This window comes from Capsicum annuum, unplaced genomic scaffold, assembly GCF_002878395.1.
Source record: "Capsicum annuum cultivar UCD-10X-F1 unplaced genomic scaffold, UCD10Xv1.1 ctg81866, whole genome shotgun sequence".
NCBI lineage: Eukaryota > Viridiplantae > Streptophyta > Magnoliopsida > Solanales > Solanaceae > Capsicum > Capsicum annuum.
In genome coordinates, this window is record NW_025892616.1 from 441,929 (window position 1) to 458,788 (window position 16,860).

General features: G+C 34.5%; 1 protein-coding gene across 1 annotated transcript; it reads right to left on the minus strand.

Annotated features, from left to right (window-relative positions):
- Positions 1-4,592: 4,592 nt before the first annotated feature.
- On the minus strand, positions 4,593-4,958 carry LOC107857571. Its single transcript, XM_016702376.1, has one exon. The coding sequence runs from the start codon at positions 4,956-4,958 to the stop codon at positions 4,593-4,595; it is 366 nt and encodes a 121-aa protein (XP_016557862.1).
- Between the last annotated feature and the right edge of the window lie 11,902 nt (positions 4,959-16,860).

A 16,860-nucleotide genomic window follows, 5' to 3' on the forward strand; every position in this document is an offset into this window, starting at 1 on the left:
ATTATTTACACTCTATCATAGGAGTTCTTTTTTCTTTGTTGTACTGATTACAGGTTTGGATGTACGAGGCCTTTCTTTATCTTGGAAAAATTTGCTGGAAAATTAATGGATAATCCCTTTCCCATTCCCCGCACCCTTAAATGGCACACTACAAAAAAGTGACCAGATAATCGAAGGCGACCCATTCAAGTACAAAGGAAAAGTTACCGAGGTATGAACTTATTTTTTATCATGCAATAATAATACTAGTGTTGCATCGAATGTTATGTAATTGTTAATTGATATTTTGTAGAATGTGCACCCGTACATCATCCCTACTATTCATGAGACGAAGATAGATTACATGATTACCTTTGAGTCATATATAGACAAGGTGAAGAATAACGTCCTCGATGGCTTTAAAAAAAGTTAGAAGAGGTGATTGTCCTTATTTCAAATGAGGACAGTGATGATGATGGGGATTTGGGTGGTAACCCTGTTGAAGTACGCATTGGTGATGATGATACTCCGAGCTCCTCTAAAGATCAGTGAGCACCTCATCCCCCGAGGATCTTCATAAGCGTGTTGTTGCACTTGAGGAAGCGGTGTTGGATATTGCAGCCTATATTAGAGAGAAAGGACTGAAGAAAAAAGAACAGGATGAGCGACAACACGAGCGAGGTAACTTCATTCAACAATTGATGTTGTTAATGAATTTTCAGGTTTAAATATCAATAACACTTTGTAATATAATGATATAGTGCATGTAGACCTTCGTAAATCAGAAAGGAATGAAGAAGACGAAGAAAAAAAAAAGAAGAAAAATAGATGAGTTGGCCTTTGTTGTGGCGGAAAAGGAAAAAGAAGAAGAAAAGAAAGATGAAGAAGAAGAAATGAAAGAAGACAAGTGCCAAGAAGAAAGTGTAAAAGAAGCAATTGCAGCTGAAGAAGAAAAACTTAAAAAAAAAAAAAAGCAGCAACAATTGAAGAAGAAGGCAAGGAAAAAGGAGGAGATGTAGTTAAAGAAGCCAAGGAAAAATAAGAAGCTAAAAAAATAGGAGCAGCAGCTGATAAAGAAAAAGAAGAAGAAGAAGAAGAAGCTAACAAAGAACAAGTTGATAAAGCTACAGCTGGTGATAAAAAAATAAAAAAAACTGCTAAAGGGGCAGAAAAAAAGAAACTGAGGAAGAAAAGGAAGGTCAGAAAGAAGAAGCTGTTGAAGGTGAAGGAAAAAGAGAAGGTGAGGAAGAAAAACAAGATGGGTTCATGGATATCGTTGATGAAATCAACAACACCTATGCTGATGAGAAGGAAATTTTTTGAAAAAGACATTTGAATTATTTTATTGTTAATGTGTTGAATGATTTGTTTGGTAGGATATTTGAAACTCTCTTTTATTTCATAAAATGTTTAGCTAATATTTCGTATAATTCTTTCATAGTCTATCATTACCATGCTGCTCCATTTTAAGTTGATGTGTTGATTGATCGGCTATGATTCTATCAAAAACAATGTTAACATTGTAGAAAAATAGAAGTATTATTATTTATTCAATATCACTACATCCATGTTACACTATTCAAAGAAAGAATACTAGCATTATAGAACACAACATCATTTTTAGGTCATTCTCTCTTTCTTCGGCCAAAATCAATTTTTGTTTTAGTTGATCCCTCTGTATTTGGTGTCATGTAGCAATACTTTAAGGTGATCCATTTGTTCTTCGGCTTCTTTGAACAAATTCATAAGAAAATCTATATTTTCTTTGCATTCTTGGAGTAGATTAAATTTTGCGGAGCCACGAAAATTTGATTTGTCGCATCCCAGACTCAACGTTGATGGACTGCTTGGAGGTGATAGCTCATCGAGCCATTTAAAAAATGAGCATGCGCCATTATTCTAGAAAATAAATTATAATTACATAACGATTAAGTTAACATTATAAAAATGACATACACGACGCACCTTCGCAATTGTACAGTTATAAAATTTTTGACCGGGATTTGAGTCCGTGTGTGACGTCCTCAAGACTGTCGTATTCCCACAATGACAAATTAGAGTATTTTTAGAATTGGATGTTTGAGATGCTTGAGACATTGTAGAAGTTTTAAATAAAAATAAAGTTAATGAAATAAAATAATGAGGGAGTGACGACTTTATATATGAAGTAAAAAAAGATGAGTTAAATGCAAAATTAGCCGTTTGTTACCGTTGAAACAATAATTTTATTTTTTAGAACTGGGGGTGAAAGTTAATAGACCATCGTAGATCATGACCAACATCATCTATCAACTAGATACTAAAATATACCGTAGACTGGTATGGTCTATCGTAGACCTACACCTGTACGAGTGCATCGACAGATCTCTTAATTAAGTGTAGACCACTGTGATCTACGTAGACTAATATAGACCAACACCTGGATGTTGTTTAAAAGAGAATAAATAAATTAAAAATAAATGTAGGGTGGGTTTCTACACATGTGAGGGAGTGTAAACAAGTCACACAATCATATTAGAGGTTATACAAATTAGGGGTAGTGTATTAAGGAGTGTGTGGATGGGTAGTGGTTGAATGTTCAATCTCCTAAGAGTAATGTTTCTCAAAGCATAAGTATGTTTTGTGGATATCTTTTGTCCAACCACTATCTATTACACATAATCTTTTGATTTGGGGGTGGTCATTTAAGGAGTATGTGGAATGTGTAGTCATCAAATACAAAATACATTCACAAAACATACTTGTGCTTTGAAAAACATTATCCTTAGGCTATTGAACATTCAACCAATACCTATCCACACACTTCTTAATACACCACCCTTAATTTGTATAACTTCTAATATAATTGTGTGACTTTTTTACACTCCCTCACATGTGTAGAAACTCACTCTACATTTATTTTTAATTTATTTATTCTCTTTTAAACAACATCCAAGTGTTGGTCTATATCAGCCTACGTAGATCACAGTGGTCTACACCTAATTAAGAGATCCGTCGATACACTCGTACAAGTGTAGGTCTACGATCGACCATACTAGTCTACGGTATATTTTGGTATCTAGTTGATGGATGACGTTGGTTATGATCTACGACGGTCTATTAAATTTCACCCCCAATTCCAAAAAATAAAATTACTATTTGTATCATTTTAATTTAAATCACCAATAGTTCAAGTTGTCTATTTAAATTATTTTTATTTTATTATTTTATTCCATCGACCCCAACACATGTTATTATCAGTTTAAATTATTTTTAATTTAATTATTTTATTCCAACTACCCAAAACCTGTGATTATCAGTTTAAATTATTTTTAATTTAATTATTTTATTCCAACAGCCCATAACATGTTATTATCAGTTTAAATTATTTTTAATTTAATTATTTTATCCACCAGCCCCAAAACTTGTTAGTATTATATATTTTAATTTAACTGTTGCTCCATCGATTCACATGATTGATGATCGACTACTATGTCTGGTCGATGATAGACTAAGTATGTGATCGAGGATAGACTCTTTATGTGATCGACGAGAAACTATTTATGTGATTTGTTTTTACAGATGCATTCACTAAAGATGCTAACATAAAAAATAACAATAACAAAAAAAGGGAAATTCAATTTGAAAATAGAAATTCTTTGTTCATTGCATAATCATAGGATTTTTATAATCAAAGCATTGGCACATCGTCCAGAACAAGCAAAATAAGCAAAATAAGAAGTTTTCTTCTAACAATAATCCTATAAGAAAAATTCTTCTGCAATGAACACAAAATAAAAACTAATAAACATAAAAGAAAATAAAAAATTAAACAACAAATTTCACGGGGATGTTGGGGGGTTGATGTAGTCAGGGCCATCCATTCTGAGCCTTTCCAGAATTGCCCTCAAGAAATAAGCAATTCTATAGAGTTCCCGCTCTAGGTAGATGCGATCTTGACCCAGGCCATAGAACAGGCGATTGAAATCATTCCTTAAAAGAAGGAGATCGTAGTGCCTTGGGGGAACACATCTGACAGGGCGCAGGGCTATCCTTCTTGGAGGCATATTTTCTGATTTGGGTGAAGAATAAGAATAAGAAGAAGAAGAAGAAGAAGAAGGTTTCTGATATTGGGTTTAAGGATAACTGAAGGGTTACGTAGAAATAGAAACTCTACTTATAGACCAATAGATGGAGTCTTTTCATATATCCACGCAATGGTCAATCGACGTGTGTCAGAAGAGAAAATGCTTGATTTGCGTATACCAGTGGTTTTTCTTATGAATAGACATTTCTACATTTTTTCAATAAATGGGAATGGGAAATAATGATTCATTGCATCGATTGGAGAGTTAAGGCGATAAAAAGGCCAACATAGTATGTCTGATAAGTAATCATATAACCAATACATAATATTTGATAGACTGTATGAATGATATACCATAAAATTTACATAGTCTATCATAGACAATGCGTTAAGTTGATTACAACTGAAGGTTAAATTCTATAGAAACAAACATTTATCCCCTAAAACAGTAGCTTTACAACTGAAGCAAAAAAAAAAGGTTGTCTACGATTTGTTGGCCATTCTACATGTGGTTCTTTTGTGCTCGAATTTCTGGCATATAGAACACCTATTTCCTCCTTTTGGACTTGAATATCTCACCGACGCCCTTAGTGTATTTGACTTTCTTCCTTTCAAGTTTGTAATCGTAGGAGGGTGGAGAAATCTTACTATCTTGCACTTCCTGTGGCACAGTCCATTCAGCCTCTGGAGGGACAATGCTAATAGCTTTCGAAGATGCGAGGAGGTAAGTTTTAAATTTATAAATTGGCAAAAAGTACTCATAGATGGAGTTGCCATAACCTACGTCATCGCCATAATTTGCTCGCAAAGCTGCAATTACATATTCGCACGGCATTTTCACTAAGTCAAATTTCCAACAAGAACAACTCCTCTCCAACAGATTGACCTTGGCAGTAACGCCGCTGTCAAACATTGTGAATTGGTTGAGACCCCCATTTGCATTAGTCACATACAAGAAATTGCTCCCACTCTTGTTATCCCTTAGAATCCTTTTCGGACAAAGCACAAATATATTATTTTGACCATCGACAAAGGCATGCCGCTCCCTAAACTTTTCACTAAATTTTCTAGCAATTGAATTGAATATGTATGACATGACGTACTCCCACTCATCCATCAACACTGAGTTGAGTGACTCGGCAATGTTTGTGGTCATCATATCATACCTATTGCCTAGGAAGTGTACTCTACTCTATTTCTCAAAATCAAGCACATTTTCCAGGACATGTGCTTCCTCGAGGCTATTATTCTTCAATTCGGCAAAATACTCGCTAAATTCATCAATAGTACAGGCCTTTGTCATGGCGTAGAACAGATAAAAATGTTCTCCACGTTGCTGATTTACGCGCAAATTTTTAGCGAGGTGCCTCATTTAAAGTCCATGGTGTGCACGAATGTAAACACGGGAGAAGGCATTGGTACTGCTAATGTGCTTGTCGGAGATGACACATAGATTTGGTTTATCTTCTACGATAGACTTCAACTTTTGGAAGAAGAAGGTCCAAGAAGCATCGTTCTCTTTATCGACGATATAAAAGACAATTGGAAAGATGTGATTTTCTGTTTCTTGTGCAACTGTACTCAGCAACACGCCCCCATACTTTTCATACAAATGTGCATCATCGATGGTAATTACCTTTCTCATATGGGTATATCCCCGTATATAAGCTCCGAATGCTAAGAAGTAGTAAATGAACATTCCATTAATCTGGTTTACCATGATAGAGTAGGAAGACCCTAAATTCAATAACTCCACCATGTGGGAAAAAGTCGGAAAGCAAGAATATCCGTGCTCCGGTGTCTTGAGAATGATGTTTTTCGCAATTACACTTCCTTTCTAACACATCCAATAGCTTGTGTGGCAATGCAACTCCTTGAACACAATCCTTTGTATTTTGCTATGCTTGGACCCTTACCATCCCAAAAATAATTTATGCATAGTGAAGCAATCAATTAGGAGGACAATCTCTTATGCCTGCAGGTGGCGTGTTCAACACCGCACGTGTACAACCCGACATACTTGTATATGCAAAATCTACATGAGATTTCATACTTCATTGCCCTTAACAACCAGCCGCAACCACGAGATAAGCATTTTGCCTTCAAGAATTTGGAGCAATTCTTCTCCAAATAATAATCAAATCACGGCCTCACCGTTGTTGCATCTAGTAGCATTTTGAGCTCTTTCTTATCGGCAAATGTTTGATCAAGATAGAAATTGGCTCCGTCGTTGAAGGAATGTCTCGGTTGTGATCCTGCTCCACAGTCTCCTTCGTCGTCTTGCGAGTTTGATGAAACCTCTTCCATATGCATAGGATCATCTTCCATATTAATAGGTTGATCGTCATCATTCTCATAATCATTGAAATCATCGTCGACTGCCCGACATGGAGAAAGGGGTTCTAATGAATTTATCAGTCCTTTGATGGACCTCTCATCTACATTTATCCTCAAAATAGGCCTAACGCCATCTGTATCGACATCCATCATGTAAATCAGCACACGTAGATCACTATTTATGATTGTAGGATTCACCATTTCCCTCGAATTCATTAGATAACTAATCATCATATCGCCCGATGCACTATCTAGATTCCCTCTTTGTATTACACTTGCAACCAATTTGTCGTACGAACTATTGCGGCGAACAACAACGGGGATTGTCACCTTCGTAAAAGATCTTCATTTCCAGTATTTGGGAGTCTCCAATTATTCTCCCATGAAATCACCAGAAACCAAAATAAATTTTGTAATAGACATCGTGGAATTAGGCTTTGGTCTACGGTAGATTATGCTTATGGTCTATATCGGGTTATATTCACAGTCGATGAATGACGATCAGTGGTCGATGACTGGGTAGCTATCCGTACGAAAATCGTGAAATTGCAAATATTGCTTCTAATCTATGATTCTTGGGTTTATGGAATAAAGAAATGAACTTGGAGTCACATGAGTTGTTGTAATGTACTTTCTAAAGTGGTTTTGAGTAATGTGAATGGTTTCAAGTTTTTTAATAATGGTGGAAAGTGGTGTGTTTGAGAAGATACCAAATAAATAGGGTAACAATGGGTGCAACGGACAAGCTTATGATGTTTGTGGACTGATTTAGAGCTGATCGCCTAAAATAATGCCAGAAGAGTGGTCGGAATCGGAGCTTTTTAAAGGGAAAACAACCACCTTCTATTTTTAGCTTTTGGATTTTTTTTATTTAATATTTTTGGAAACCTAAATATTTTTATATATATATAATGGTGGATGATGGAATGGTTGAAGTGTATTATTTAAAACTTGTGGATGAATTTATTAAGTTGGAAGTATTGGGTTAAAGTGAATTATTACAAAATTTATGGGTGAAGTTGTTAAGTTGAAAAACTTAATGATGATGTAGAATTAAGTGTCTTTTTAACAAATTATTCATCAAGTTTGGAACTTTGGCAAAAAGTTTTCCATGGTGTCCTTTTGGCAAACTTGCCCAGGCAACTTGCCTCATGTCATGAGGTACTATAGACCTAGCCAATTTTTAGGTTTTTTCTTATCTGACTTGGTGGAACTTCTAAGGTATTTTTAAACATTACATGCTTAAACTTTTTTTTTTTAAAGATAGTTCAACCATATTTAAGAGAATAACACTAAATAGGATTATGAGTGGCTAATAGTCCTCATTCTAGGGCTATGTCCATTGTATGAACATCTTAGTTAGTTTATCATTGTATTATGGATTTTACCTTACATGTTGTATTCTATTAATCTCATGCTTACTAGATTATGGCTTTGCGACCTATAAGATAGATGGATATCTCCTAGTGGAAGTCGAGTGAAGAAAGCTATAAGTAAAAAAGTGGGTTAAAGAGAGCATGATTCATTTTGTGGATAGATTAGCAGATAGGAGGGAAACATACCTAGTTTTTCCTACTTGGCTCAAATATTGGAAAATATATAAATGCATTTGGGGTAGTTTACCACAGTCCTACTTAACAATGTAAGTGTAAAAATAATATAGGTAGGTGGTTAGAGGCTTGAGAAATCATGATCATATTATCAATCCTATGACTTAGCAAGCTTGTAGATATCTTAATCATATCTAACAATGGTAAATAACTACGATAGAATTGTGCAAGAGCTAGAGCCCCAGGATTTAATAACTCTACGAACAACTCGTGTGATCATTCCTACTTAATTGCGTTACTTAGAATAATTAATAGGTTGAATAACAACAACTCTCTCTCTTAGATTTGATAATTCTTAAACTCATAATAATAGTAGTAAAATCAGTATCTTGTTATCAATTAAGCCCCTTTGAAATCAGTAAATCTGATTATCCAAAATCCACATATTACGTTGCGATCGTGTACACTTGTGTGTATGTCGGGAGGACCAACACTATACTTATTGCTAAAATATATACACAACAAGAGGCTCTAGGCTTTCATGGTGCTTTCTTACATATGGACAAACTTATAACTATTAAAATAATTGTGTGATTGTTACTCTTAATACTGAATCATTTTTCAAAAGGATATTCACAATACCTAGATGAATAATGACCTTAATGAAGAGGTGTACATGCCACAGTTTGAGAGATTAACAGTCAAGGAGAGACTAAAGTCTGTAGACTACTTAAATCATTATATGGGCTTAAATAAACCTCTAAGCAATGGAACTCAAATTGACTCAAGCCTTGTTGAGTTTTGATTCTCAACATGGTAATATGACTACTTGCTCTTCACTAAAACTGTAAATGGAAATCTTTTGCATCTATTAGTATATGTAGATGATTTACTTACATTAGGTGATAATTTTGAAGAAGATTAATGTGCCAAAGTAGCATTGCACTGTAGTTGAAGATTAGATATTAGGTGAACCGAGTTGGAAATAGAATTTACCCAATCAATAGAAGGGATCTTGATTTCATAAAGAAAATACGCTCTGAAAATGATCTCATGAGCTGGTTTGGATAATTCCTAAAATTGAGAATGATGTTTTAATTTTGTACATGTTATATCATGAAGTAATAATTTCTTTTAATTTTCAAACCAAAGAATAATTTTGTAGAGTGGAACTTAAGACTCACAAGCACAAAGTTTGACACAGGCGTGAATACCAACACTGATGATAAGATATTAAAGGATAAGGTGAGCTATCAACGACTTGTTGAGAAGCTTTTGTACGACCTATAACCAGGTCTTCCATAGAATATGCATTTAATTTTTGAGTGAATTTGTGTATGAGTTTCATTATAAAACAACATTATGTGTGATCGAATACACAAAAAGTAGTCATGACTTGAGCTTTTAATGCCAAGCAATATCACCCAAAATCTGCAAGTCTTTATGATTTAGATTGACAACCTTCTTTTATGTTAAGGAAGTCAATCACAAGACTAGGATCATCTTTGATCTCCTATAAAGCTAAGAAATAGGATAATATCTTCATAAATTTAGCAAAAGCTTAATCTAGAAGTAAAGGAATTGAGGGTGGATCTCAAGAAACATGTAGATATGTTGTGATAACAAGGATACTTTACAAATTATAATAAATTCTATGTATCATGAAAAGATCAAATACATTGAAATAAATTGTTATTTTATTAGAGAAAAGATTTAACACAATTAATTAAGTCTTTGCATGTTAGTAGTCAAGAGCAGCCTGCATACATTTTAGCCAAGGCTTTGGTCACAGGAACATACCTTATTGCTAAATTTAAGAATAAAGTTTTATTCTCAAGTTGAGAGATAATGGTGAATGGTGAATGGTGAATGGTGAATTGAACAAATATAAATACTTGAGCAGTGAGTGATTTATGATGTACACTTTCAGAAGGCAGTTAATAATACTTAGTTGTCAGTTTGTAAGGAGTTAGTTAACCTTAGTTAATGTTTATATTAGCCTATGTTGATATATAGGAGCAGACATAACATTGTAATTCATTCATTTTTTTTTTCAATTTTGATGTTTTCTCTGCATTTAACTTCCTTTGTACGCAATTTTTCATCTCTATGTTTGCATTTTCTTCTTCTTTGTTTCCTTCTCTTGTTGAAGAATGTAAATGGCTGATTCAACTTAATTTAATATTAACTTGACATTGTTATAAAATTCATAAAATTCAAAACTTTGAGTCGTCTATACTAATTTACAGTGGTGAAAATATTATAGCTTGAGTTTGCCGACTAGTAATACTTTCCCTTTTTATACATTTATAAATTACTCAAGGATAATTATTGTTGTAATCTAATATGAATACGTAAACACATCCTTATGCACCTCTATTTGATGAAAGAATACATGAAAGATAAAGATAAATGTTATTATATCAACTTAAATTCTTAAATGCAACTACACATAAACTTCAATATTATATTTTAGAAATTTAAATTGGATGATTCACACAATGTCCTACTTCACATGTACCTCAACTAGACTATATTCGAGCTATTTAATATTTTGACAAAAATTACAATGTTCCTTCAATAGAAATAACCTACATCAGATTCACATCCACTTGATTATAGTTCAATCAATCTAGTTTTTCAACTCGAAGGTCCAAAGGATAGAAATGTCATATTTCCCCTTTAACTTTATTTAAATACAATTCAATGAAATTATTATATTTCTACCTCATATATAAATCGAGGGTCACTCATCATCAAGCCACCTTATATGTTCTCAGCTGGATGATATTTATTATTCTCTCCATTTACTTTTATTTGTCAACTTTTTCGAAATAAGTTTTTCACTCTCACTTCAAAATATGCCAAAAAAGGTAGGATCAAATATTTAAAAAATGGCCCAACAAAGAAAATGCCTACCCGTAGGAAAATTCTTTGGCCCAATGGCCATGATCCTTTACCCTTTCTTAAGCCTAATTATGTACTTAAGAGGTAAAAAAACAGGAATTACCTTGAATTTTTTCCAGTAATGATATTAGTTCAAAATTAATTGTATAAGAGTTCTTAGGTTCGAGCTCTAGGTATGGAAAAGATCTTGTTGAGAGTTTTTTGCTTCTAGAAGAAGTCCTGCAACCTCAATCCAAATATAATTGGGCTTCAATATGAGTACCAAACACCAAGATCACATTTGTTTGTACTTAACGAAGGTCTGAAACTGAATCGTCCAGACCTCAGGCCATTAAGTACATTTATTTTCATTAAGACTTAAGTACTTAATTAGTCTGAATGGGTTTTAACAATTTAGATCTTGAACAAAGTCTTAATACTATTACGAGGAATTCTTGTATGGATAATATTCACTATCACTCTATCTATAATCACCAATCACCATGACTTACTATCTTTGCCATCATACCACCACCCCAATTGTTGTAACACCCGAAAAATCCAAGCTAAGATTAGAATCAATCTTCAAGTACATTTAGAACCAAACTCAATGATTTGTAAGTATTATAAGTTCCATAGATATGAATTAAGGCCTTAAACAACTCCTGGCTCATAGTTAAGTTGAAAGCTTCCTTACCGATTGAAATTCTCATATAGAATATTTTTAGAGTCAATTTCAAATGCATGTAACTCCTAAATTATGAAGTTTTAAAGCTCAATCCCTACCAAATGAATATTCTTTGAGTCTTCTTTTCAACGCATTTGATCTCTTGCTAATACAATTCCGGAGTAAGAAGTTATGAGCATTTCAGTAAACTGCTGTCAAATAGTGACATATAACGATCCTTCCAATGATCGTTGGAAGAAAGGACAACCATCCTATGTTTTTATCTATAGAAAATAGTCCCAAAAGTCTTAATAATTGACAAATTCTATTCCTAGCAATGACAAGGACCAACGAACATTGGAAGAACCAACGATCATTTATGGTAACCACTGTCACAAGGTTGGCCTGGCTTGAAGATCCAACGTCCAACCAAGAAATGATATTTGGAGGATCCAATAAGTCGTTCCTTGGCTCGTTTAATGGAGTTCTACAAGCCATCAACATCACCTCTCAACCAATGAACCAACCAATGATCTTGGGTAGAACCAACAACCATTGGTGGGTTTATCCGTCATAATACTCAATTTTTTTAGTTACATTTTATAAGGGGTACATCAGTCTTTTTCCATAATTTATCCTTCTAAACTATGTCTTATTAGTTATCCTAAAGTTGAATATTAATCCTAAACAACCCTAAATCCCTTATTCCTTCATAAATTTATCACGACTCGAGGCTACCCCTAGTCGTAACACGGTGCTTAAGGGCACAAGTGACCCCAAGGTAAGCATGATCTGGTACCTATTGTGAGCTCTGAAAAAATAATAATACAAGCACCATATGTGGAATTTAAACTGATAAAAAAATCTTTCAAGATGAAAGACTGAAATAATACCTAATATGTCTGAAACTACTAAAAAAACTGAAAACAAGTCTGACATCAGAAAGCCTCTAAAACATAAGAAGTTGATGGGACAAACCCCCAACTAACATCGACTGACTGAAATAAAGGAAACACTAAAAATAACTATAAATAAATTTTCCTCGATGGATGAGGACTCACCACAACTGTTGAGTGATACTAAACTGACTAAGGGCGATCGGGGAACTGAGCGTCTGAACCTATGTTATAAGACAACCTAGCACAAAAAAAAGTATACGGACAGTACTTTGAATATACTGGTACATATGATAGTGTCTAACTGAAATATATACGGATACTGAACATGAATGCATGAACATGTAAAATGAATGAAAGACCAAGTAAAGTATATACTAAATTAATTTGTAAAACTGACTGACTGAATAGCTGATAAATTGAAAATTTGGTCATGCAAACTTGATCTGATATAATCTGAATACTGAACTAAAAATGTGAGAGCTAAATTTAACTGACACTCCCCAATCTAAGCTAATCGGGGTCCAACCTGCAACCCTACTTTGAGGGTATCAGTACCTTGCCAAGGGTACTACACTGGATGTATAGATCCACTAATCTAATGTCCCAAAGGACTAGGGTATCAGTCCTTTACTAGAGGGTGACCCCTAAGAGAGTGTCAGTCCTCTACTGGTGGGTGACATCTCACAACCTATGTTGGCTACATAGTTCAAGAACATAGGGACTGCTACTAAATGTCTCAATCGTCTACTAGCAGATGATCCTTAATCCCTAGGTTTCCTCAGTGCTAAATCTTACTCCCAATGGAACTAACACTGTTACTAATTTTAGTTAAATAGACTCATAACTAATAATTACTCAACATGAATATGATAATCTGAATAAGATGATAAAATCATGATTTGACTGACTTGAAACTTGAAAACCTGAAATATGTGTAAACATATAGGTATCGAGTGCTCATAACCCACCAACACTGAACAACACTTTAGTACAATAACATCATTACAATTTTGTAAGGAAGTTCATGAATCGTAGACCCAAAACATAGTATATTTACGGATGAAATCCATTATTATGAGTACGGGAATATGTTAACTTATGAGGAAAACATGCTCACATGGTTTATCTCATAACTTGATAAATTGACATGGTATCAAATGAACATGATATGGGTGACTGAGATTATAAAGCATGTAAGAGTATAATTCACATGGGGAAACACAATGTCATGGTTTTTATTCAAAAATATTAAGAGCAAATTGAGTAAATTCATACTTAACATTGAAATTTCATGAAAAGGGGGAAAAGGGTTTGTACTTGAAAACAAGGGATTTCTTGGGACTCAATGGGTGGAAGGAATCCATTGATGAATATCCCACATACCTGAGTTGCTTAAATCCTTAAAGAAAACTTGGAATTGGGACCTTGAATGGTGAATTCTTGGGAGAAACTTTTAATTTTTGTGTTCTTGGGAATGTGGAATGATTTTACGTTGTTAACTAAGGAATAGGGAAAATAATACCCCTCTTGGGTTTTAAAACGTCAATTGAGTGTTTAGGGAGAGGGAGAAAAGACCAAAATACTGCCTTGAACCATAAATAAAAAAGTAGAATTTCACAGTATCGCGGAGGCTGGCCTCCATAAAATGACGTGTATCGCAAAGAATGACCTCTGTGACACACCATGTATCACAGAAGGCCAGTCTCCATGACACAATAAAATCACGGAGGAATTCTAACTCCATGGTCTAAAAATACCCCAAACCTCTTTTGAAAAATCTAAAACTCTCCCGAATGACCCTTTTAACATCCCTGAACATATTTCGACTCATCAATCAATGTTTCGATCTCGAGGAGGAAAAAAATAAAATTTTTCAAATCTTAGGGTCTTAAAAAGCCATATCACTTGTACTTAGTGTAAATTAAATTGCTTTGGGACTTCTAAACATTAGATGAATAGATGGAAACTCGTTCATAATCTTATGGGGTATTACAATATCTCCCCTATATGGATCATTTATCCCCGAATAAAACTATCTAAGCTAAGATACTAAGAAGACTTATATCATGTACTGAATACTTATAAGTTAAATCATGATTAAGTAACTAAATCTGAAATATGTTGCATGGACTGAACTAAATTCATAAATGCATTCTATGGCATGAGGATGGTTGGATAGCTAAGATAGAAAATGAGAGATCAATTTAAGGGAAACCATTACCTCAAGTTAAATCTAAATTCATAGAGAAAAGATGGGGATACTTGATTCGCATATCTGCTTATGCTTCCCCAGTAGCTCCCTTAACGGACTAATTTCTCCATAGAACCTTAACCAAAGGAACTTCTTTATTCCTCAACCTACGAATTTGATGGTCAAGTATCTCAGTTGGGACTTCTTCAAAGAAAAGGCTATCTTTTATAACTGTACTCTCTAAGGGCACGACTGAATCTGGGTCAATAATACATTTCTTTAGTAAAGAAACATGGAATATGGGATACACTAATGCTAATGCTATAGGCAACTCTAACTCATAAGCTACCTTTCCAAAATAGCTTAAAATCCTGTGTGGACCAATACAGCAGGGACCGAGCTTCCCATTTTTGCAAAATCTCTTCACCCCTTTCATGGGTGAAATTCTCAAATAAACCAAGTCACTAACATTAAATTCCAAAATTTTCTTCTCACATAAGCACAGGATTTTTATCAGCTCTGGGTTGTCTTCAACCTTTCTCGAATTAACTGAACTTTCTCCATCACCTCATACAGTAAATTTGGCTCTATCAAAGTAGACTCGCCTACTTCAAACCAACCAATAGGAGATCTACTCCTCCTTCTATAGAGAGCCTCAAATGGAGCTATATGAATACTAGAGTGGTAGTTGTTGTGGTAGGCAAACTCAATCAAAGGTAAGCGGTCATCCCAACTACCCTTGAAATCGATAACACAAGACCTCAACATACCATCCAAGATTCTGCTTAACCATTTGTCTGAGGATAAAAAGTGATACTGAGATGAACTTGGGTACCAAGACCCTTCTAGAAAGCCTTCCAAAAATTAGAGGTAAACTGAGTACCTCTATTTGAAATAATGGTCAACGGAATTCCCTAAGATAGAGTCTAGCATAATACTTAACTGAATAAGAAGTATGAACTAAAGAAAATAGGTTGACTTGGTCATTTTATCTACAATGACCTAAATCGAATCATGCTGATGATACATATGAGGTAACCCTATCACAAAATCCATGTTCACCATTTCCCACTTTCATGTGGGGATGCTGAAATCCTAAAGTGTACCACTAGGACTTTGGAGATCAACCTTAACTTGCTGACAATTCGAACACTCAGCCATAAATTCCGTAATAACTTTTTTCATACTGTTCCACTAATAAATTTCCCACAAATCATGGCACATCTAAGAGGACCCTGGGTGAATAAATTATAGCACACTATATGCCACTACTAATAGTGTTGTCTCAAACCATCCGCACTCGTAACACATAACCTACCCTGACAACAAATCACACCATTTTCTCCTTGGGAGAAAACCTCAACCTTCTGATCCAAAATTGCCTTCTTTAACTTGACCAAAATAGGATCCTTGTCTTGTTTTTCTTTCACTTTGGCCACTAATAAAGATTTTAAATCATTCTGAACCCATTTATTACATTCGATCGAATCAACCAATCGAATACCTAATCTAGCAAGATGATGAACCTCACAAACTAACTCCCTCTTATCCCCCTCAATATGCATAACATTTCCCATTGATAATCTATTAAGGGCATCGGCCACTACATTAGCCTTACTCGGGTGATACAACACACTTATATCATAGTTCTTCAATAATTTAAGCCACCTTCTCTGATGGAGATTCAGGTTTTTCTGTATGAAAACATACTGTAAACTTTTATGGTCCGTAAACACATCAACATGAACCCCATAAAGGTAATGCCTCCAAATCTTAAAGGCAAAGACAATTATTGCCAACTCAAGGCCATGGGTCAGGTAATTCTTCTCATGGGATTTAAGTTGTCTAGAGGCATAGGCTATGACCTTACCTCATTATATCAATACACAACTAAGACCAACTCTAGAAGCATCAATAGACTACAAACCCATTTGAACCCTTTGGTAGAGTCAATACTAAAGTAGAAGTGAGTCGAGTCTTCAACTCCTAAAAATTTTTCTCGCAGGAATCTGACCACTAAAATTTGATTTTTTCTGAGTCAGTTAAGACATGGGAGAACCAATAGAAGAAAATCCTTCAACAAATCATTTGTAGTAACTAGCTAAACCTAAGAAAATCATAATATATGATAGAGAGATAGGTCTAGGCCAGTTTGTCACTACTTTGGTCTTTTGAGGATCAACTTGAATGCCATCATCAAAAATAAAGTGACCAAGGAAAGCTACTAATCTCAACTAGAATTTATACTTGCTAAACTTAGCGAATAACTAGTGATCCTTAAGGGT